The sequence below is a fragment of the Spermophilus citellus genome (genome assembly GCF_964194105.1).
Source record: "Spermophilus citellus genome assembly, chromosome: 12".
NCBI classification, from domain to species: Eukaryota; Metazoa; Chordata; class Mammalia; order Rodentia; family Sciuridae; genus Spermophilus; species Spermophilus citellus.
This window is the reverse complement of record NC_138198.1, coordinates 75,008,364-75,032,587: the sequence shown is the minus strand read 5'-3', so window position 1 is coordinate 75,032,587 and position 24,224 is coordinate 75,008,364. Positions and strand designations below refer to the sequence as shown.

Here is a 24,224-nt window from a genome sequence, read left to right as displayed (position 1 = left end):
CCTCTATGCTGTACCACTGATCTACAAGTCTATTTTGGTGCCAGTACCATGCTGTTTGTGTTGTAAATGGGATGGTTTTCCTAGTTTCACTTTCAGCAGATTTGTCACTGATGTACAGAAATGCCTTTGGTTTATGGGTGTTGATTTTATATCCAGCTACTTTGCTGAATTCATTTCTTAGTTCTAGGAATTTCTGGTAGAATGTTTTGGATCTTCTAGGTATAGAATCACATAATCTGCAAATACTAATAATTTGAATTCTTCTTTTCCTATCTGTATCCCTTTAATTTCCTTAGTCTCTCTGATTTTTCTGGCTAGAGTTTCAAGAACCATGTTAAATAGAATTCATGTATAAGACATGAATGATGTGAACATACTTTTTGTACCATCAGTATCTTCAAAAATTGTGCTCTATATGTGTAATATGAAATTATCTGCATTCTGCCATCATGTATAACAAATCAAAATAAAAAAAGAGGACCCCAAAACAGTTTTGTCAATAAATGTCATGCTTTCAGAATGGAAAAACAAAAGCAAAATAACCCCAAGGTTTTCAAAATAAAATAAAGGTGGGGGACAGGGAGCCTACTATGGCCTAGAAAAGAGGCTGAGCAGGGACCCAGACCCCTCCACTCAGCACTGAGATTCTTCTCCTTGTTAGAGTTTTATTGGCTGCTACGACATGGCTTCCAGTAGACCTGGGAGTATGAGTGTGAGGTTCTGGCAGAAAAACTAATTAATCATGTGTATCTCAGCACCCCTAAAATATCTAATCTCAATATATCTAGTCTTAGCTGGTTGTTAACTTGGGATGAAATTCTATGGTATTATTTTGTTAAGCAAATAAGGCTGATAACTATCCTTTTTAATGAGAAACTTATTACATTCTATCCCATCTGGTAAGCTTTGATTATTAATATTTTAATTGACATCTACAGAAAGTAGCAGAGTGTTACAGGATATTATTACCAAGAGTACATGCAATATCTATGCCCCATAAGAACCAGTACTTATTTACATTTTCTTATAGCACTATAGTCATTTGTGATAGACATTTAAACGTTTCAAAGCTAAAATTGAGAATATTCATCATGTTCTGCCTAAAATGTTACCAGTTTCCTTTTACTTAATTGTCAGAACATCCCCCTGGAGTTAGTTATAGGTACCAAACTCCAGTCCTTAGGATCATCTATTAGCCATGCAAATCATTCTCTTCCCCTCCCCCTCACCCTTTAACTTATCTTCTGTCTATGTGTTTCCCATAAACCTAATACACTAAGATAAATGCAAGTACAAAAACTGCCTAAGTACTTACAATGAACCTTAAACTAAATTAATCCTGTAGTTTTTAGGGCAGTATTAGGTTTATAGGAATAATGAGCAGATACTACAGAGAGTTCCCAAATTTCCCTGTAGCATCAGTCTCATAGTTTTCTATTTTTAATATCTTGCATTGTGTGACATGTGTCTTACATTTGATAAACCAATATTGATACTTTTTTATTAATAACTAAAGTCCATAATTTACATTAAGACTTTGTATTATACAGTCCTGTGGGTTTTCACTATACAATGTAAACTACAGAACCCTAAAGAGAGAAATCAAAGAAGACCTGAGAAGATGGAAAGATCTACCTTGCTCATGGATAGGCAGAATTAATATTATCAAAATGACCATACTACCAAAAGCACTACACAAATTTAATGCAATTCCGATCAAAATCCCAATGGCATTACTAATAGAAATAGAAAAAGCAGCCATGAAATTCACCTGTAAAAATAAGGGACCCAGAATAGCTAAAGCAATCCTTAGCAGGAAGAGTGAAGCAAGTGTCATCACTATACTAGACCTTAAACTATACTACAGAGCAATAGTAACAAAAACAGAATGGTACTGGCACCAAAACAGGCCAGTAGACCAGTGGTACAGAATAGAGGACACAGAGACTAACCTACAAAATTACAATTATATTAGTCAAAGGTGCCAAAAACATGCACTGGAGAAAAGACAGCATCTTCAACAAATGGTGCTGGGAAAACTAGAAATCCTTATGCAACAAAATGAAATTGAACTCCTATCTCTCACCATGCACAAAAGTTAACTCAAAATGGATCAAGCACCTAGGAATTAAACCACAGACCCTGCGTCTAAAAGAAGAAAAAGTAGGCCCTAATCTTCATCATGTGGGATTAGGCCCCAACTTCCTTAATAAGACTCCTATAGCACAAGAATTAAAATCAAGAATCAACAAATGGGATCAATTCAAACTAAAAGGTTTTTTTCTCAGCAAAAGAAACAATCTGTGAGGTGAACAGGGAGCCTACATCCTGGGAGCAAATTTTTACCTCTCACACATCAGATAGAGCACTAATCTCTAGGGTATATAAAGATCTTAACAAGCTAAGCATAAAAAACCCAAATAATCCAATCAATAAATGGGCCAAAGACCTGTACAGACACTTCTCAGAAGAGGATATACAATCAATCAACAAATATATGAAAAAATGCTCATCATCTCTAGCAATCAGAGAAATGCAAATCAAAACTACTCCAGTCAGAATGGCAACCATTATGAAGAAAAGTGAGGATGTGGGGAAAAAGGTACACTCATACATTGCTGGTGGGACTGCAAATTGGTGCAGCCAATTTGGAAAGCAGTATGGAGATTCCTGGGAAATATGGGAATGGAACCACCATTTGACCCAGCTATTCCTCTTATTGGAGTATACCCAAAGGACTTAAAAACAGCATATTACAGAGACACAGCCACATCAATGTTTATAGCAGCACAATTCACAATAGCTAAACTGTGGAGCCAACCTAGATGTCCCTCAGTGGATGAATGGAGAAAAAACAAATGTGGCATTTATACACAATGAAATATTACATAGCACTAAAAAAGAACAAAATCATGGCATTTTCAGGTAAATGGATGGTGTTGGAGAAGATAATGCTTTAAGTGAAGTTAGCCAATCCCCCCAAAAACACAAACAATGTGTATTCACTATTATGGTAGATGGTTTCATACAGAATGATTTCTTCTCCTTTAAAATGCCCTCTGTTTTACTTTCTAAAATGCTTTATGCTTTTCTCATACCTTCCCTGTCCCTAGTCCCATTTTAACCCCTAACAATCACTAATCTTTTGGCTGTCTTTTGTGTTTTGCAGAATGTCACAACTTGGAGTTATACCGTAGGTAGCCTTTCAGACTGGCATCTTTCACTTAGCAATAATCAACTAATTTCCCTCCATGTGTTTTTGGAGCTCATTTTTTTCTCACTACTGAATATTAATTTTTCACTGCTGAATAATTTTCACTACTAAATAATACTGTATTCCTTATTCATTCACCTACTGAAGGTCATCCTGGTTGCCTCTAGCTTTTGGCAATAATACATAAAATAATACATAAATCTGCTTTAAATATTAGTGGTCAGGTTCATGTATGGACATGTTTTAAATTCATTTGGTGAACACTTAACAATGTTGGGTTGTATGGTGAGAATGTGTTTAACTTTGTAAGAATTGTGAAACTGTTCTTCCAAATTAGTTGCACTATTTTGCATTCCCAAAGCAATGAATGTGAGTTCCTATTGCTCCACATACTCACCAGTATTTGTCAGCTTTTGGATTTCAGTAATTTTGTTAGGTTGTGTAGTGGTGATTCCCTAGTGTGGACCATGTTTTCATATGCTTATCTTCCATTTATATCTGCTGAGGTTTCCAGATCTTTGCTATTCTAACCATTAGGTTATTTTCTCATTGTTGAGTTTCAATAGTCCTTTTAATTCTTTGGATGCAAGTCCCAAACTTTGACTTATCTTTTTTATTTGCTTAATATAATTTTTTTAAAACCCAATTTACCAAGTTTATCTTTTATGGATTGAGCTGTTGGTGTCACTAGATTTTCTCCTTTGTTATAGGAATTTTAGTTTTGCATTTTCCATTTCAATCTATTATTCATTTTGAGGTTTTTACATTTTGAATTTGTTGCATTTGTTTTTTTTAATATTTTCTCTGATTTTGATTGGGTATTTTATATGATTAAACTGTCTCTCTTTACTTAGAACATCAATTATACTTTTAAATTAAAAAATATTTTTATTGGTTGTGCTGATATTGTTATGGTTCAGATCTAAAAATATTCCCTGAAGAGTTTGTGTATTAGGCAATGAGGAGAGCTGAAACCTCATTAGTAGATTAATCCATTTGATGAATTAATAATCTGAATGGACTGAATAATTCAGAGTAATAATGTGAATGGTGGTAATGGTAGGCAGGTTGAGTACAGCTAGAGGAAGTGTTCACTGAGGGCATGGGAATTATATCTCTTGTGAGGTTCCTCACTCACTCTGTTACCCAGCTTTCCTCTGCCATACACTTCCACCATGATGCTCTGCCTTATCTGGGGCCCAGAGCAATGAAGTGGGCTGACCACACACTGACCATCTGAAACTGTGAGACAGAGATAAACTTCCTCGTCTAAGCTGTTATATTTATTTTTATTTTTATTTTTTGGTATTGGGGATTGAACTGAGGGGCACTCGGCCACTTAGCCACATACCCAGCCCTATTTTGTATTTTATTTAGAGGCAGGGTCTCACTGAATTGCTTAGCACCTCGCTTTTGCTTAGGCTGGCTTTGAATTTGTGATCCCCCTGCCTCAGCCTTCCCTGCTGCTGGGATTGTAGGTGTGTGCCACCTTGCTTGGCTTCTAAGCTGTTCATGTCAGGTGTTTTGACCATAGTGGCAGAAAGATGGCTAATACACATAGTTTGCATCACACATTACATTTTATGGATGTCCTCTTTAAACTAACACTATGCCAATTTGTGGGTATTGTTAGCACCTTATAACAGAGTACACCCCAATAATCCTACTCATCCCATATAGCACTGCAGTCACTCATTTCACTTATTATAACCTATAATCATCAAATTAATTATTACTAGTATTCTGAAAATCAGTTGATTACTTAATACTATAGACTGTATTTCCTCATTTTTTCTTTATTTAATGTGCTTCTTTTTTATAGCTCTAAGTTTCTGATGTATAATTTTCCTTCTCTTTGGAAAACTTCTTTTAATATTTCTTCCAAAGATGCTATACTGCAGAAAAATGCCCTCAGTTTTTGTTTGAAACACTATTCCTCTTTCACTTTTGAAGGATGATTTTGTGGCATATAGAATTATAGGTTTTAGGGTTTTATGAAAATGCTTTAAACATCCCACTTCATTATTTTCTTGCTCACATGGTTTCTGAAGAGAAGTCCAATATCATTCTCATCATTGCTCCTCTATGAGTAAGGTGACACCCCATCCTTCAGGTTCTTTTAAGATTCCCTCTTCATCTTTGATTTGTGTCATCTGAATATGATACAATCTAGAGGTAGATATTTTGGCATTTATTCTGATTGGTATGCTTCATGCTAATCGCACTGTGCCCTCTGTGATTGTCCCACATTCCTCATAATTCGTGTGTATTTAATAATGTCTTTTGCCGTTGTTATGTTGCTGTAAGTGGAGTCACTCCTGTCTGAAGTGTCATGCTACACAGAGCAAGACAGATGCCTAGGACAGGCAGAAAATGATGCCAACCACGAGACTCACATTATAAAGAAAAAGAGTAGACACAGCCCTTCTCTCACAGGTAACTCCAGTTAAAATGTTTCAGGGTAATTTAGCAACTTATTAATTCACTGATAGTTAAAAATCCTTAAACATACACAGAAACATTTTTTTTTGCAATACAAAAACACTGAAAGCACTAATTCAAGTTTTCACACAGACTTATAATTTCACTAATTAAAAACTTCTGGTAAAGAGACATGCAGAGGCTGCCTAGAAGACTTTAAACACACATATAACTAGTAAGTTTTGTAACTCTGAAAGTCATCTTCCACAGATAACTAAATGAAATAAAAAATGCTGAAGAAGATGTGTACCTTCAAAACCTGTGGAGAGAGCTCACATGTGTGGCTTTCTGATATACCACTTAAGTCCTTCTTGTCTTCATTCTTTGACTCTCTGGTTGGAGTTGTTCTTTCTATTAATTTGATATTTATCTCTTCATTCTTGTCATTTTTCTCAATTCCTTCTTATTTGTACTCGCATTTCTGACTTAGTATTTATTGTCCTCCACTGGATTCAGATCTCAGTAGAACAAGGTGGTTCCCACAGCTATATGGGAACTGTCCTATACACACACACAATACATACCCACAATATCATCCATGATAGAGCTGTGAGGTTTCAAGTATATAACAGAATTTACTATATAAAGATTGTATTCACATTAGTTCTAATTTTTAAAACATATTATTTTCAAATTGATGTTAAGATAAATTAATAAATTCAGAAAAAATTAAGCTGGCATTATAACTTGATTTTTACATAAGAGAATTTCACTTAAAGTACAGACTTAAGTGTAAAAAATATGAATCCAGAGTTTTTTCTAAAGGAAAGGTATAATCTTGATGTTGGAATAAGATGAAATGAAAACTAGAAACCACAAAAGAAAAAATTATTAGATTACATAAAATTTATCTTTAGTTGAAAAGAAAAAGTGGACAAGGTGAGGATACACACAGAATCTCTTTGTAAGAGAGATATCCATAAATACAATAAGTCTGCTTCAAAATATACAATGATAACAAAAGTAATAAGAAAAAAGATTCTAGATAAACAAAGCTACTTTCAGTAAATGACTGACATAGAAAAATAAAACATTTCCTAATCAAAGAAAAATAATGAAAAGTAGGACACCTCTTTATTATCCAGATAAGTTATTTTTCTTCTCCAAATTGGCAAAATGAAAAAAAGTAAACCAGTGATTACTTGTAAGGAAACAGTGAAAAATTACTCTCATACACTCAAGCTACAAATGCTTTAAGAAAGGTTGAAATTAACATCATAATTTAAAATGTGCACACTTTTTAATTTAAGGATTCTCCACCCAGATATTTTTTTTTCTTTTTTTCCTTTTTTTAAAGAGAGAGAGAGAGAGAGAGAGAGAGAGAGAGAGAGAGAGAGAGAATTTTTTTAATATTTATTTTTTAGTTCTCGGCGGACACAACATCTTTGTATGTGGTGCTGAGGATCGAACCCGGGCCACACGCATGCCAGGCAAGCGCGCTACCGCTTGAGCCACATCCCCAGCCCCTCCACCCAGATATTAATCCTTAGAAATATTCTTTAAAATTACCATATACAATTGTACCAGAATTTACTGGGTCTTTTTAGTTAAATATGAGTCTGAAAATACAAGCATTCATGAAGATCATTTGATTAAATAAATTATGGTAGAATCATCCAGTGGAGTTCTTTGTGGCCATTAAGCTAGAATAAGGTAAAAATTCTCTTCCCAGTTATGATATGAATACTTGAATACATCTCAGTCTTCTACAAAAAGTGACAAAAGCAGGTCCTCAGATGATTCAATACTCTTATTTAAGGCACTGAACTAACAACTATGACTAATGTGTTTATGACATTACATGGCAAGAAGGAGAATTTTATTTGAGAACTAATTCTATAAATCATCAAGTATATGGAAATTGAAGAACTGAAATATACAAAGATTTAATTAAAAATTCATTACACGAGTGTAAAGCAATATGGAGATAGCATTAGACACTTTGAAGATATACCACTAGAAAAAGTAAAAGACTGAAGCACATGGAGAAAAAAAATGGGGGATACAAAAGAGCATATAAGACATTAGAAGAATAAAAGGTCTAATATATTTGTATATGGAGTCTCAAAAAAGGTGAAAATAGAGAATGGAACATAAACTACTTGAAGAGATAATAGTTAAGTTTTTCAAAGTGATTAAAGGCATACCATAGACATACGATGCACTTCAAGTCCCAAAAGAAATACAATGAGAACTATATCTAAGCACTTCATAGTAAATTGATGAACACCAAAGCCAATAGTAGAATCTCAAGCAATTAGAAAAAATATGCTATATCCTGCAACAAACTCCTTTCAAAAGAGACACAATAAAGCTATAGGTGACTTGAGTTATTGAGAAAGAATATCACATTTAAATACAGAAAAATAAATTCATTTTATAACCATTGAAAATATTCTTCAAAAGTTAAGGTAACTATGTTAAATAGAAGTGGTGAAAGAGGGCAACCCTGTCTTGCTCCAGGATTTGGAGGGAATGCTTTCATTTTTTTTCCCCATTTAGAATGATGTTGCTCTGGGGCTTGGCAGAGATAGCTTCTATGATGTTGAGATATGCTCCTGTTATCCCTAGTTTTTCTAGTGTTTTGAACATGAAGGGGTGCTGTATTTTGTCAAATGCTTTTTCTGCATCTATTGAGATGATCATATGATTCTTATCTTTAAGTCTAATTAGACAGACAAAAGAAATTAAAGGGATACGGATAGGTAAAGAACTCAAATTAGCACTATTTGTTGGCGATATGATTCTACACTTAGAAGATGCAAAAACGTCACCAGAAAAGTTCTAGAACGAGTAAATGAGTTCAGCAAAGGAGGAGGACACAAAATCAGCACCCATAAATCAAAGGCATTTCTGTATATCAGTGACAAATCTGCTGAAAGGGAAATGAGGAAAACTATCCCATTTACAATAGCATCAAAAAATAAAGTAAAATACTTGGCAATCAACTTTATGAAGGAGATGACAGACCTCTATAACGAAAACTACAGCACGCTGAAGAAAGAAATTAAAGAAGACCTTAGAAGATGGAAAGATCTCCCTTGTTCTTGGATAGGCAGAATTAATATTGTCAAAATGACCATACTACCAAAAACACTATACAAATTCAGTGGAATCCTAATCAAAATCCCAGTGGCATTCCTTATAGAAATAGAGAAAGCAATCATGAAATTCTTCTGGAAAAATAAAAGACCCAGGATAGCCAAAGCAATCCTTATAGCAGGAAGAGTGAAGCTGGAGGCATTACTATTGTAGACCTAAAACTATACTACAGAGCAATAGTAACACAAACAGCATGGTACTGGCACCAAAATAGACTTGTAGATCAGTGGTACAGCATAGAGGACACAGAGTCTAACCCACACAACTTCAGTTATCTTATAATAGACAAAGGTACCAAAAACGTACATTGGAGAAAAGATAACCTCTTCAACAAATGGTGCTGGGAAAACTGGAAATCCACATGTAACAAAATGAAATGAAACCCCTATCTCTCACGATGCACAAAACTCAACTCAAAGTGGATCAAATACCTAGGAATTAAACCAGAGACCTTGCACCTAATGGAAACAAAAGTAGGCCCAAATCTCCATCATGTCGGATCAGGCTCCAACTTTCTTCATAAAACTCCTGTATGGCAAGAATTAAAACCAAAAAATCAATAAATGCAATAGATTCAAACTAGAAAGCTGCTTCTCAGCAAAAGAAACAATCAGTGAGGTGAACAGAGAGCCTACAGAATGGGAGCAAATCTTTCACACAAGCACATCAGATAGAACACTAATCTCTAGGATATATAAAGCACTCAAAAACCTTAACACCAAAGAAACAAATAACCCAATCAATAAATGGGCCCAGGAACTGAACAGACACTTCTCAGAAGAGATATACAGTCAATCAACAAACGTATAAAAAAATGTTTCAACATCTCTAGCAATTCGAGAAATGCAAATCAAAACTACTCTAAGATTTCATCTCCCTCCAGTCAGAATGAGAGCTAATAAGAAGACAAACAACAATAAGTGCTGGCGAGGATGCAGGGAAAAAAGCACACTCATACATTTCTGGTGGGACTGCAAATTGGTGCAGCCAATTTGGAAAGCAGTATGGAGATTCCTTGGAAAACTGGGAATGGAACCACCATTTGACCCAGCTATCTCACTCCTCGGATTATACCCAAAGGACTTAAAAACAGGATACTATAGGGACACAGCTACATTGATGTTTATAGCAGCACAATTCACAAGAGCTAAATTATGGAGCCAACCTAGATGCCCTTCAGTAGATGTATGGATAAAAATATATGATACACACACACACAAAATGGAATATTATTCAGCATTAGAAGAGAATAAAATCATAGCATTTGCCGGTAAATGGATGAAGTTGAAGTGTATAATGGTAAGTAAAATTAGCCAATCCCAAAACACCAAATGCTGAAATGATTTCTCTGATTTAATGATGCTGATCTGATTTAAGGATGCTGAGTCATAATATGCTCCAGGCTGGGGGAGGATTAAATTATTTCTAGATAGAGCAAATGGGAAAAGGGAAGGGAGGGATAGGGAGGATCATAGGTGGAATGCGATGGTCATCATTACCCCAAGTACATGTATGAAGACACGAAGGATGTGACTCTAGTTTGTGAACAACCAGAGATGAAACATTGTACTCTATATGTGTAATATGAATTATAATGCATTATGTTGTCATATATAACAAATTAAAATTTTAAAAAAAGTTAAGGTAACTATAATCCCAGAGACTAGGAAGGGATGCTCAGGTGGTAGGATAGCAAGGTCGAGGCCAACCTCACCAACTTAGTGAGAAAATAGATAGATAAATAAATAAATAAATAAATAGCTACCTGCCTCCCCCACTTCCCCTAAAACTGTTAAGGTTAAAAAAAAAGGACATATGTAGACAAATAAAGCTGACAGACACTCCAATAGGAATGTTTTCTAGTCAGAGGAAAAATCATCCTATGCAAAGTTGTATACTGCAGTGGATCAGAGCTCTGCTAAAAGAATGTTTGGAATGTTCAACCAGCAAGGCAAGTGAGGAGAAATGGTTTCCTAAAATAAACTTAGCTAATAAAATAAAGCAAAATTCATACATTTGAATATATAACCTATTGAGAGAAATAGAAAATAATTAGGAAGGTAGCCATAATCCAACTTAAGAGCGATAACATTAAATGTAGATATATTAACTATCCCAATTAAAAAGACTACTATAAAAAGTTTATAGAAGTAAAACTTGTATGCCATTTAAAAAGATATACTTAGATAAGGAGAGTATAAAAGGATGGGAAAATATATAATATCCAAACACTAACCTGAAGAAAACTTATATAACAATATTAATATCAGACAAAGGAAATTAAACATAAGAAACCATAAGAGAAGTAAAGAGGAGTATTTCAAAATGATGACAGTCCATTAATTAGGTTTACCAGTGATTTTAACTTTATAGGAGTCTAATAATATAGCATAAAATACACATGTAAAAGGAGAAGGAAATAATATTACAGTCATAGCAGAGAATTTTACCACATTTCTTCAGGAACCCAAAGAATAAAGAGGGCAAAGAAAGAAAGAAATATCAGTGAGTATAAAAAATATCTAACAACATGATAAATTTGTTAATTAATTGTTCAGAATATGTTCTTTGCCTAGTGAAATAAAGCTAGAAATCATTATTGAGAAGATATGGAAGTCCCCAACTATTTGGAAAAGAAATAGTATACTTCAACTCATAGATAAAAGAGGAAATCACAATCTAAATGATAAAATATTTTGAAATAAATGATTGAGAAATTTGACAAACTTACAAAATGTAGGCAAAGTATGTTTAGACGAATATTCATAGCTTCAAGTACATATACTAAAGTATATTAAAAATGAAAGTTCTAGGTAACATTTAAAGCAGTCAGAAAAACAAAAGCAAATTAAACCCATATACTGTGGAAGGCAGGAAGGCAAAAATAAAATAGCAGAAATTAATAAAAGAGAAAAGAAGTATATGGTAGAAAAAAAATCAACCCAGCCAACAGTTGGTTCATTGAAAAGATGGTCAAATCTCAAGCCAGATTAATCAGGAGAGAGGCAAAGACAGAGCGAGAACGAGAGTGAGAAAGAGAGAGAGGGAGGAAAGAAACAGAAATGGAGAGTGAGCAAGTGAGTTCACAGGGTACCGATTTCAGGAAGGAAAACGGACATGACCTTAGAATCTATATGCACCAAAAAAGTCATCAGGAGATATTGTGAATAATTTTATAGCAACAAACTTGAAAATTTAAATGAAAAAGGCAAATTCCTAGAAAAACTGATATAATGAGAATTTCAAAAATCTAAAGTCCTCAATTTATTAGAGAAATTTAATGTGCAATTTCTTCCTGTGAAGAAATCACCATGCTCAAATAACTTTTCTGGTGAATTCATTTAAATAGTTAAAAAAACAAATGTCATGAAATAACTCTTCGTGGAATGGAAAAATAGTGGATACAATTCACTTATGAGGTCATTGTACTTGTAATGCTGAAATGTGATTACATTAATACAAAAAAATTACAAACAGATTTCTCCTATAAACATTTTTGAAGAAAGTCTTTTGAAAAATAAAGGCAGTGTTCACATGGGATGGTAGCATGTGGCTATAAAATTCACTATGCAAGCTGAGACCATGCAAACCGATTTAATAATCAATGGGAAAAATTATGATATTTTCCCATGAATTTTACAGATTTTGGTTAAAACATTAACATCTCTTTTTCCATCAATCATAAGTATTGGGGAAAATTTTAAAATAGTGTAAGAATATTTAAATAGTACACTGTGATTTACATTTAAACATTGAATTTGTTTCTTGTCAACATCACTTCCTGTGCAATGTCTTTATCCTGAAACAAGGAACTACATTTCTTGTTTATGTCAATGGGTTTGCCTTCACTAAAGTCTCTGGCTGTACATCCATGGTCTGGAATGGTGGCAGATTCACCATTTCTATGGTTGGCTACTTTTCTACAAATCTGTTTCTATTTGATTAGAATTTCAGTTCTTGTGTTATCAATTCCTTTTTTGCTATACTTTCATATTTGTTGACCAATCCCATTTTGGATCATGCAACTTCATAAAATATTATGTGGGTTTATCACTGGGAGACAAACAGGCAACCCAACTACACACTTTGTTGACAGCTTATGAACCAAAAGATGTGCTATCATTAAACACCAAAAGATTTTGAAAAAAAGTGATGTCTTTGATCACTGGTCAGGATGAAATCTTAGTACTTCATGTAATCACTCATAGCTAGCATACCTTGGTAATTGAAATATGAACTGTGCTGAGGAGGGACTGATATTATTTACCAAAATCATAACAATTGAAATGCATGCATATTGGAAGCAGGTAAAACAAGAACTACCTAAATTAAGGGACTTACTCAGGGTGAGATGGCACACACCTGAAATCTCAGCAACTTGAAAGTCTAAGGTAGGAAGATCCCAAGTTCAAGGACAGCCTAAGCAACTTGGCAAGAACCTGTCTCAAAATAAAAAAATAAAAAGCACTGGGGATGTAGAGCAGTCATAAAGCACCCATTTGCCACGATCCTCAGCACAAAAACAAAAACAAAAACAAAAAACTCTCACAATTATTGGCTTTATTTCTTAATTTGAGTGAAATATATGAATGTTCATTTGGGGGGGGGGGAATTAAGTAAACAACGTGTAATTTGTACACTTTTCCTTATTTACAGTATATTTAAACAAAAATTCCCTTAAGAATCATCATAATAATACTTGCCACATTAGCAGAATAAAAGTGAAAAATTATATGATCCTCTCAATTGGAGCAGAAAAGGCATTTGATACAATTCAATACTCATTAGTGAAAATATAAAAACAGCAAACTAGAAATGGGGACAATTCCTTCATCTTCTGAAGGGCATTAAAAAACTACATCAAATGTCATACTTTAAATAACATAAAAATGTTTCCTTCTGAGATTGGGAATAAGACAAAGATGGCCTTGCTATCATTATATCTATTCAATAGTGGAGATGCTAGCTCAGGGAAACTGCCTAATATTATTGAAAATTATGAAACTGAAGGATATACCACATTCATGACTTAGAAGGTGCCAACTAACCTGCAACTGGTGTACCAATTCGCTATAATTCTAATTAGAATCAGAGTAAGTCGTATGGGGTGAGTGTGTGGTAAATAGGTAAGCTAATTAGAAATGTAAAGGTACAAAAATAGGACAATACTATAGAAGAACAAAGTTGAGGAGTGACATTTTTAGATCAGGATTTATTATATAAAGCTGTGATAATTAATTAAGACAGCTTGATATTGACAAAAGAATAGTCAGATAAACAATGGAACCAAACAGAATTCAGAAACAGATCCACACATATATAGTTAACCTGATTTATGACAAAGTGACATTGCCAAACATTAGTGGAAGAAAGAGATTCTTAATACCTGGTGCTGAGTCATCTGACATTCACAGAGAAAGTAAATTTTGAACCCTACATTATACCATATATAAAATCAGTTCCAGGTCCATTCTGGATCTAGATGTGAAAGACAAAAAATAATTTACAGTGAAAAATAGAAAAGCACCTTCATGAACACTGAATAGGCTAAATCAATCAATCAATCAATCAATCAATCAAATGAGACACTAAAAGTGCTAACCAAAACAGGAAGGACTGATGAACTACATTGAAAGTTGGAATTTGTATTTGCCATAAAGCATCATTAAGAGAGTGAAAAGGCAAATAAGAGGCTGGAGAAGGTATCTGCAATATCTATCAACAGTGGATTCATCACCCCACAAAAAGAACCCCTGCATATCAATAATAAGAAGACAATCTAAAAGACAAATGGGGATGGGGCTGGGAATGTGGCTCAAGTGGTAGCGTGCTCGCCTGGCATGCGTGCGGCCCGGGTTCGATCCTCAGCACCACATACAAACAAAGATGTTGTGTCCGCTGAAAACTAAAAAATAAATATTAAAAACAATTCTCTCTCTCTCTCTCTCTCTCTCTCTTTAAAAAAATTCTCTCTCTCTCTCTCTCTCTCTCTTAAAAAAAAGACAAATGGGGGGATACTTCATCAAAGAGGACATTCAATGGCCAACAAACTCAGAAAATGTGTACAAGGCTCACTGGGTCTTAGGGAAATGTCAAAAAAATGGCTAAAATTAGAGATTGACAAATAATCTGTTCTGGCAAGGATGCAGAGCACAATTTCTGTCCTGTGCTGGTGGGAGTAGTAATAAACCATTTTGTAAAAACATTTGATACTAGCTTGTGAAGTTGAACTTAAGCAAACCTAATTACCCATATAGCCCCCTCACTGATGTTTACTCCACAAAAATGCATACACATACCTACAAAATCACACAGAATATTCCTGGTGGCACCATTGGCAAGAATGCAAAACTGAAGATAGTTAACATTGAAATGGATAAATTATGTTTTCACAAAACTTAATAGTATATAGCAATGAGACTAAACAAAACATGATTTGAAAGGATCTGACAAATACATCAGCAAAAGAAGTCAGACATATCAGAGTACACAGGCTATTATTCCATGTATAAAATGTTCAAAATGGGGCAAAAGTCAGCGGTAGTGAGTGAAGTCAGATCAGTGGTTACCTTGTCAGGAGGAGGTCAGGGGACTGCATGTTGTCAGCACAGGGTCAGGTTCTGCTTCCCGACCCAATTGGTGATTAAGGGGATATGATCTCTTGTGTACTCAACTAAAACATTTTACTTAAAAAAGAAAGAATCTGGCAGACATATCTGAGCTGACTTAGGAAAGTAACATAGGCCAGGTATCAATAAGTGGGGAAACAAATCTAACTGAAGATCACCAAATATAATTCTTTACCAGTTGAAAAAAAATAAAAATGTGAATTACAGTCATATATGACAAATTAGAATAAAAATAAATTTAAAAATATGAATCTATGAAGGATTCATTAATAATATTTACCTTTTTGCATTTTTTAGACTTAAGAAATTTTTGAATTAAAAATGAGTATTAGTTACATATTAGAGTCCAAAAAATAAATATGTTAAAAAAGAAACAACTGTCTAGTTGAAATTTACACAATTACAAAGGGGTCCCCTTGTGTGGTGCATTAGGGGGCCCAGATAGTGTGATCTCGTGTCTAAGGAGCCTGGTCTTAGCTGCTCTAGCTCTCAAGCATTCTGCAGGGTAAAAAGACAGTGTGCAGATGAGCAGGTCCCTTAGCATCAGTGCAAATGAATTCCAATTTTCCAATTAGCCTCACTCAAGCTGTACTACAGGAGCAGTTTTGTCCCATTCTCTGTAGAACACTCAGTTAGCAAGGGTAAACACCGGAGAGGGCACTGCCCAGATGCCCAACTCCATCCTGCAGAAGGGACCAGTGGTGTTGCTCATGCATTACTTAACAAAATGCACAGAGGAAAAGTGCCACTAGTCCTGTCTTGGGTGGCACATTCATGAAGCTTTCCTGTAAACTGAAGATTAGTGAGACAAACTCCAACTGAATATCTAAAATACCAGTTATTTATTTAAACTCCAACTGAAAACCTGTCAATTTCACCACCAAACATCCTTTTAAGAAAACCATGCTTTCCTCAACAAACTTGTATCATTAGAAAGTAACTTTATATTTTTGACACATTATTAAGGAAAAAAGATAGAATGTTCCATCTCTCAGAATTATATTTGAAAATTTAAAAAGGTATCTTTAAATATTTTCATTATACATGCCAAATGTATCTATTGTATATAAAATGATTTCAGAATTAAAGATGGTTACAAGTAAAATCTGAAAGCATGTCTAAGATGAAAATCAGAATCCATATATATGTGTACATGTGTACCCAATCTCTACAAATGCAGTGTATAAAATTTCCTATTATGGGAGAAATAGAGAACAAATTTTAGTTCATTTTTCATTAAAAAAAGACTCCTAATAAGAGGCTGATCATTCAAATTTATGTGGGGGGGGGGAGCAATAAGGACTTTAGATTAACAGTCTTAAAAATAAAAGGATAATGTTAAATGATCATTTAATATCACATTAGTAACATTGATTCTTGTTATTTTGTCTTATCCAGGTTAGAACCAGAGCAAATGATCTTGACTATAATAATGGGGATTAGTCTGATATAGGAAGAACAGCTCTGGGTGACAGGCTAGACTGAGAAAGCTGGATCTGTGAGTACCACCTGGATATTTCCACGCAATCAAAGAGACCCCCACGGCATTTCCCCATGCAGAGAATTAGGGGTCCACAGGCACCTGAGGCAGGTGTTTCTCTGCATGTCTTCTGATATCACTGCCATATCTGTTACCAATGACCTCCACTATGAAGAAACTGTAATGTTTAAATTAAAGCACACAGTGAATGCATGAATAAATAAAAGCATATGGGCATAAACTTTTTACAAGTGATGCAGAAAAGAACAAGTGCATACTGAACAAGCTGTAAGAGATTTCATCGTTCACATTATGCAAATGCATTTTGCTAGTGATATTTTCTATTCTAGTCAGGATGATCCTCATTACTACTTCTACTATGTGAACTACAAAACTGTGTATCTGTTTTAACAAGAACATATACATAATTACTCTGTGGAGAAATTTTCAAAAGTGTCAAAATATGAATTAAAACACCGACACTTTTTTTTTTAAGGCTCCTTATGTGATTCCAAAACATGTTGCTTAGAGAATGAAGGCTTGGTAAAATGGATGAGAACATTTGTATGGAGGAGTTTCTAAAATACCAGTTATTTATTTAAAGCAAGCTTCAGCTCTGGTTATATGATTTAGAAACTCTTCTGATGAGGAGAAATATAAAGCTGCACAGTGAAAGCCACATAATTTTTGACCTCCATTGTTCTGAGGAAAAGACGGACCTCCCTCTTTGTTGCTGAGATAAAATCAGGAAGTCTTCCAACCCCCAAATTCATCTTTTCTCCAACTGAAATGGGCAGGTTAGCACTGCTGGTAGACCTCATGATCCTTTTGTTCAATGATGGCCATCTATGCTCTTCTTCAGAAAAGTTGAACAAGTAATTGTACTGGAGATGAACTGCAGGGCTACCCAATTGTGCTAATTTGGTGTGTTCTGCTAAAATCAGCAGAAAACTCACAAATTTTCCTTTCTTCTAGAAGATAAACAAATATTACTGTGTTCTGGGAGAGAAAAATTTATAGAACTACTGTGGCCAGAGACACAGGATGCTAACTACAAATGATAAATATTTTCATCTGACCAGATCTAAACATTAACACTAAAATAAGACAACCAAGGGAAAACTCATTCTTTAGCTTGTTACCATGGGACCTAGCCTCAGAATTTGGGCTACACTGAGCCTTCACTGAAAAAACAAACAAACAAACCCCAAATGGAATTAAAACATGAAATTCTTTTTCCTACACACTAACAAATTTCTCAGCTCTGATGACTAAACTTTTTCAAATAACTTTCTTGCCTAATGAGACACCTTTAGTCATTCAACTTATCAAATGCAGTGGGACACTCCTGACTTACCTCCATGACTTCAGCAGATTTAGATCTGTCCCAACCTGAGTGGGGATCATAAAGATAGACAGTCCAGCCTTTTTAATTTTTGGAGGGTACTGGGAATTGAACTCAGGTGCACTCGACCACTGAGACACATCCCCAGTCCTCTTTTGTATTTTGTTTAGAGACAGGATCTCACTGAGTTGCTTCATGCCTCACTTTTGTTGAGGCTGGCTTTGTACTCTCAATCCTCCTTTCTCAGCTTCCCAAGCCGCTGGGATTACAGGTGTGTGCCAGTGCACCTGGCAAGTCTTTTTACTTTTAAAAATGAGAAAATTGAGGTTTAGGGGTGTGAAGTGATGGAAATTTGTACGTGCAGGGTAGGGACTAGGACAGGTCTCGTGACTTCTGGTCAAGTTTTTCCACCACTCTCTATTGGAATGATAAAGCCAAACAATCAAACAGATAAGACATTCCAAACAACAAAAAGTATATTCTGTGTTTTTGCTCGTGTTTTTGTTTTTACCTCTGAAGAGATTATCCAAGTCAATATCTTCTTTTCCTTTGATTTTCAAACACTTTGCCTGCTGTACATGTCTGGGCAAAGAACAGAAATAAAATCTAGATTCATTATCCTGTGAAGTAGGAATAAATCATGATAGCAGCAGCACAAATTTAAATAAAAACCACTGGGTAAACGTTAGTGACTTAGCAGGTATTATGCTGCATGGAGCCCTGCCAGATATTTTTCTTTCAGTTTAAGATTTTGAAAAATATATACTTTTGTTCAGGAAGTCTGCCTATGAAACCTGAAACTTAAAAGTCTCCTTTGCCCCCACATTCTATTATAACAAAAAGTTTCTAAAACTCTCTGGAAAGTAATCTCTTCAGATTCTGAGGAAGATGAGACAGTGGGTGACAGGGCTGTAGATGGGTAAATAATAATTGCTACTGATGATTTTGACACTATTTTAATCAGAAGATTATAGACATTGTGCTCAAACAACTATATAAAGTAATTTAGTTACATTGCTGAATGTCAGAGAATTAATTAACTTTTAAAATGTTGCACTATGCAGTAAGGGCTGATTTTGTAACTCTTTCATCATGGAACTTTATTAGAACTTGAAGCTCATACTTCATAATGAATATGGAAGTTTTTAAAATGAAACTTTTCCAGGGTTGCTAATTACCTACTAATTAATTTTAGGTAAAGAGAACTTGATGCAATTAATTTTTCTGTATATATTTATAACTTTAATAAGATCACAATACTTTCCTTTGCACATATATTTTCTTATTATACTTACTCTCTAATTTTATCCTAACAAGGCTTTGAAATGCTCATGAAAGAACATTTCAGTTTCTGTTTCAGATGAAGAAATTGATTCAGTTGCCAAAAGCCTATGTAGAAACTTAAATAACTTATACGCAATGAAGGTAATTTTATCTATATGTCATATAATCATGCATCTCATGGCATAATGATATTTATCAGTTATATCTTAATTCTTAAGACTTTTATCAAGTTGACAAAAACTGAAAAAGGATTTTGTTTGAAGTTGCATCTTTGGGCCATATAGATTCTGCAAGGCTGCTGTGGAGCCAAGTTCCTTAGGTGGCTAATCACCTGTAATACAAAGGAAGGACAGCATGCCAGGAATGGGAAGACCTAGGTTCATACCCAGGACCTGGCTCCTAAATTTATGATCCCAAGTGGATATTTAAATACTCAAGAGTCTTAGATTCTAATCTGCAAAAGAGAGACAGTACTTGCTTCATTAGGTTTTCTGAGCAATTACTGAAGTAGATATTAAAAAATAGTATAAAAACATTTATGCATCATGGATATGCATAAAATGTGTGGAATATTTTTATTTTCAATGTGTATACTTTTTATTCTCTCATAATCCATATATATCATCAGGTTTTGTTTACATTCTTTCTGAAAAGCATAGCACAGCCATTTTGCAAAGAATATGAAAAAAATAAGAACAATTTTAGTTCTGCTTACTTCTTTTTGGCAAATCTTTGGGTATTTTCCCCTCAGTCCTACAAATTTTATGACACTTTGGATTGATTTTCAATCCATCTTAAAGCATCCCTCTGCAATCGGTTAATAAAGATCTTAATTCTAGCATATAAAATTAAAAACTGGAGCTTCCTTACATAACACTGATGAGGATTTTTAAATAATTTTAAAATAAATCAAATAAGATTATTGAGTTCTGTTAACCATGCTAGGCACTGCAGTTAATCACAGGTTACACTTTGGTATAGCCTTGCTTTCAAATTATTACATTGCTAGGGAGATAACACCAAGCCAATCCTGTGGGCAAAACTCCCATGAGACAGGTACTTTCCAGGGACTCCCAGCCTCTCTATTTAGCTTAACCTCAGTTAATTCTCACAAAACTCTAAAAGGTGGGGATAGTACTCCTGTTTTATAAATACAAACACTAAGGCTCAGAAATATTAAAGAACTTTCTCCACATCAGCCACACAGTGCATTGATGGTGGAGCCAGAATACAAAGTCAAGTTTTTGAACTAAAAAACCCAGACTTGATTCTGTTCCACACATGATCTTCCAATATTGCAGGACTTGCTGCTTATTTACAGTAGATATGGAGGAATCGTCACAGGCAGAACAAAAAGAAAAAAAAAAAGGACAGTCAGGAATGTTCTTAGAGGCCAACGGGAGAACATAGCTATAGGCTCTCTGCAGAGAATGGGGGAAGGGGAATTAGGAAGAACTGGGGAGAAAGGGAGAAACTGGGCTGGAAGGAAAACAGGAGGGGAGAAGAGTTTTAGGAACCCAAATAAGCAAATCAATTTGTCTGGTAGAAGCCCCTGCACTGTGCAAGGAAAGGTGCATTGACAAAATAAGGGGGAGAAATGTGCTGCAGAGGACCTTGCCTGCAAAGCTGGTGTTTGAACTGGATCTCATAGGCAGTGGAAAGGCCACTGGAGTGTTTGCATCTTGCAAGGTCTACAACAGAAATGCTTGGAAATGACAAAGGCCAGAAAAGCGCCAAAGATGAATATTTTTTTTTTTTTTTTGGTTTGAGCTAAAAAGGAATTTCTTCATGTAAATCTCCAGGTACAATTACTTGACTGCTAATTTTTCCTAAAGCCTGACCTGTACCACCTTTCATATAATCATAGCTCCAGGCACCCTAAATAATCTTCAAAATCTTTCATTAGTAGGATTTATGTTATTGCAGCAAGAATCAGACACTCCTCCCTCTCCCCCCCCTCTCTCAATCTGTGTGTGTGTGTGTGTGTGTGTGTGTGTCTGTCTGTCTGTCTATACCAGATTCAGTCTTGAAAGTATTGTAAACGACTGCCATGAAACTTGCTGTTGTTGCCCAGTAGTGTCTGCCATCCACTGATTGGCAAACTATCATAGATTTGCTACTTCCAGTGAAGGCAGTATTGGTAGCTACCACTCAGTGCTCATTAAGTTCCAAGCCCATAAACTAGATGCCTACCATGAAAATAAGATCAATCTTGCTTTGCATTGAAAAAGACAGAGAGATTAAAGAACTTGTCCAAAGTCACAAAGTGAGTAGAAGAACTAGAATTTGAATCTAACTCATGTTAGTCTATCTGGACCTAGAAAACTCCTGGAACATGAGTTGGCCACAGTGATAGGCCAAAAGTCAATGCCTATTGCACTTTGGTAAATAGATTTGTATTAGAATGCTGCTACTGGTTCATTAGTTCACTTTGTGTCTAGGGTCACTTTCACAATAATGGCTGAGCTCAGAAGTTGTAACAGCGATTTTATGGCTGACCAAACCTAAAATATTTACTATGTGGCTCTTTACAGGAAAAGTTTACTAACCCCTGTCCTGGAAATAGAAGAAAAACTCCTTAAGGTCAAAATACACATACAACATGTATGTTTTATCTTTTCTAAATATTGCTCTAATAACTGTTTAGTTATAGCTTATAATCAGACTTCAAAGGCAAAAACTAGGCTCTGACTGTTTAATTTTTAGGTGACTTCTCCAAGTCTAATCAACAGTCTTTGAGATTTCCATGCTGACAAGTTGCATTCAGCTGAGATGAATTCTACCACTGAAAGACTCCTCATCTATCAGGGCATTCAGATGTGTACACCATCAACTTTCATAGGAGGCAGAACAAGAAAGGGGCTGTCAAAGGGAGATGAAGAAGGTGGGATCAGAGAGCAAGAGGGGGGTCTTCTGCATGTAAAGTGGGAGAGATTAGAAAAGCTCTCAGGGGCTTTTTGAAAGAGGCTTCAAAACAAGGTTCACTGCAGAAAATGCAGAGGGGCCCCCAGTGCAGAGTATGGTCCTGTGAAGTGTTAGGTGAGGAGAAGTGATGGGGCATGGGATGGGATGAGGTGGGGAGTGGAGCTGAGGACCACTGATGAGAACTGCAACAGTTCTCTGCTTCCCTGTGTGCCTGTATGTTTGGATATACAAAGGTTTTAATCTACAGTACGGCAAAATGGGCCAACGAGCTTAGTCTATTAATCTAAAGAACTAATAAAATATGCTTAGTTTTTACCTAAGAAGTAATTAAACCTTGAAAAAATATGGCAGTAGAAAACATACATAAACAATGATTGATATATATATATATATATATATATATATATATATATATATATATATATATATAGGTTTACTTGGCATTATTATAAGGAAAAATATTGGAAACCATTTTTCAATAGGGGAATGGGTTAAATGAAACAAGGTGGAATACTGTAGAACATCATACATTGTTAAGAATAAGGCACTGGCTCCATGTCTATTAATATGACAATGGATCCATGATATATTGTTAAACCCCCAAAACATGTTACAGATTAACAAAAAATGGCATAATTTTTTTTTTTGGGTAGTGTGTCCTGAACCCCATCACTGCACGAACTGTTCTTTATTGTGTATATTTAAGGTGTGCAGCATGTTTTTTTTTATTGGTTGTTCACAACATTACAAAGCTCTTGACATATCATATTTCATACATTAGATTGAAGTGGGTTATGAACCCCCAATTTTACCCCAAATGCAGATTGCAGAATCACGTCAGTTACACATCCACAATTTTACATAATGCCCTATTAGTAATTGTTGTATTCTGCTACCTTTCCTATCCCCTACTATCCCCTTTCCCCTCCCCTCCCATCTTCTCTCTCTACCCCATCTACTGTAATTCATTTCTCTCCTTGTTTATTTTCCCATTCCCCTCACAACCTCTTATATGTAATTTTGTATAGCAATGAGGGTCTCCCTTCATTTCCATGCAATTTCCCTTTTCTCTCCCTTTCCCTCCCATCTCATGTCTCTGTTTAATGTTAATCTTTTCTTCCTACTCTTCCTCCCTGCTCTGTTCATAGTTGCTCTCATTATATCAAAGAAGACATTTGGTATTTGTTTTTTAGGGATTGGCTAGCTTCACTAAGCATAATCTGCTCTAGTGCCATCCATTTCCCTGCAAATTCTATGATTTTGTCATTTTTTATTGCTGCATAGTACTCCATTGTGTATAGATGCCACATTTTTTTTTATCCATTCATCTATTGAAGGGCATCTGGGTTGGTTCCACAGTCTAGCTATTGTGAATTGTGCTGCTATGAACATCGATGTGGCAGTATCCCTGTAGCATGCTCTTTTAAGGTCTTCAGGAAATAGTCCGAGAAGGGCAATAGCAGGGTCAAATGGTGGTTCCATTCCCAGCTTTCCCAGGAATCTCCAAACTGCTTTCCAAATTGGCCGCACCAATTTGCAGTCCCACCAGCAATGTACAAGTGTACCCTTTTCTCCACATCCTCGCCAGCACTTGTTGTTGTTTGACTTCATAGTGGCTGCCAATCTTACTGGAGTGAGATGGTATCTTAGGGTGGTTTTGATTTGCATTTCTCTGATTGCTAGAGATGGTGAGCATTTTTTCATGTACTTGTTGATTGATTGTATGTCCTCCTCTGAGAAGTGTCTGTTCAGGTCCTTGGCCCA

At 35.3% G+C, this 24,224-nt stretch overlaps 1 protein-coding gene across 1 annotated transcript in view; it reads right to left on the bottom strand.

Annotated features, from left to right (window-relative positions):
- Positions 1–24,224, bottom strand: part of L3MBTL4 (L3MBTL histone methyl-lysine binding protein 4) — a 450,379-nt gene that overhangs the window by 111,660 nt on the left and 314,495 nt on the right. Inside the window, exon 17 of the mRNA XM_081263742.1 lies at positions 18,763–18,833. Coding sequence (XP_081119868.1) covers positions 18,763–18,833 — 71 coding nt within the window. The remainder of the gene's footprint in view (positions 1–18,762; positions 18,834–24,224) is intronic.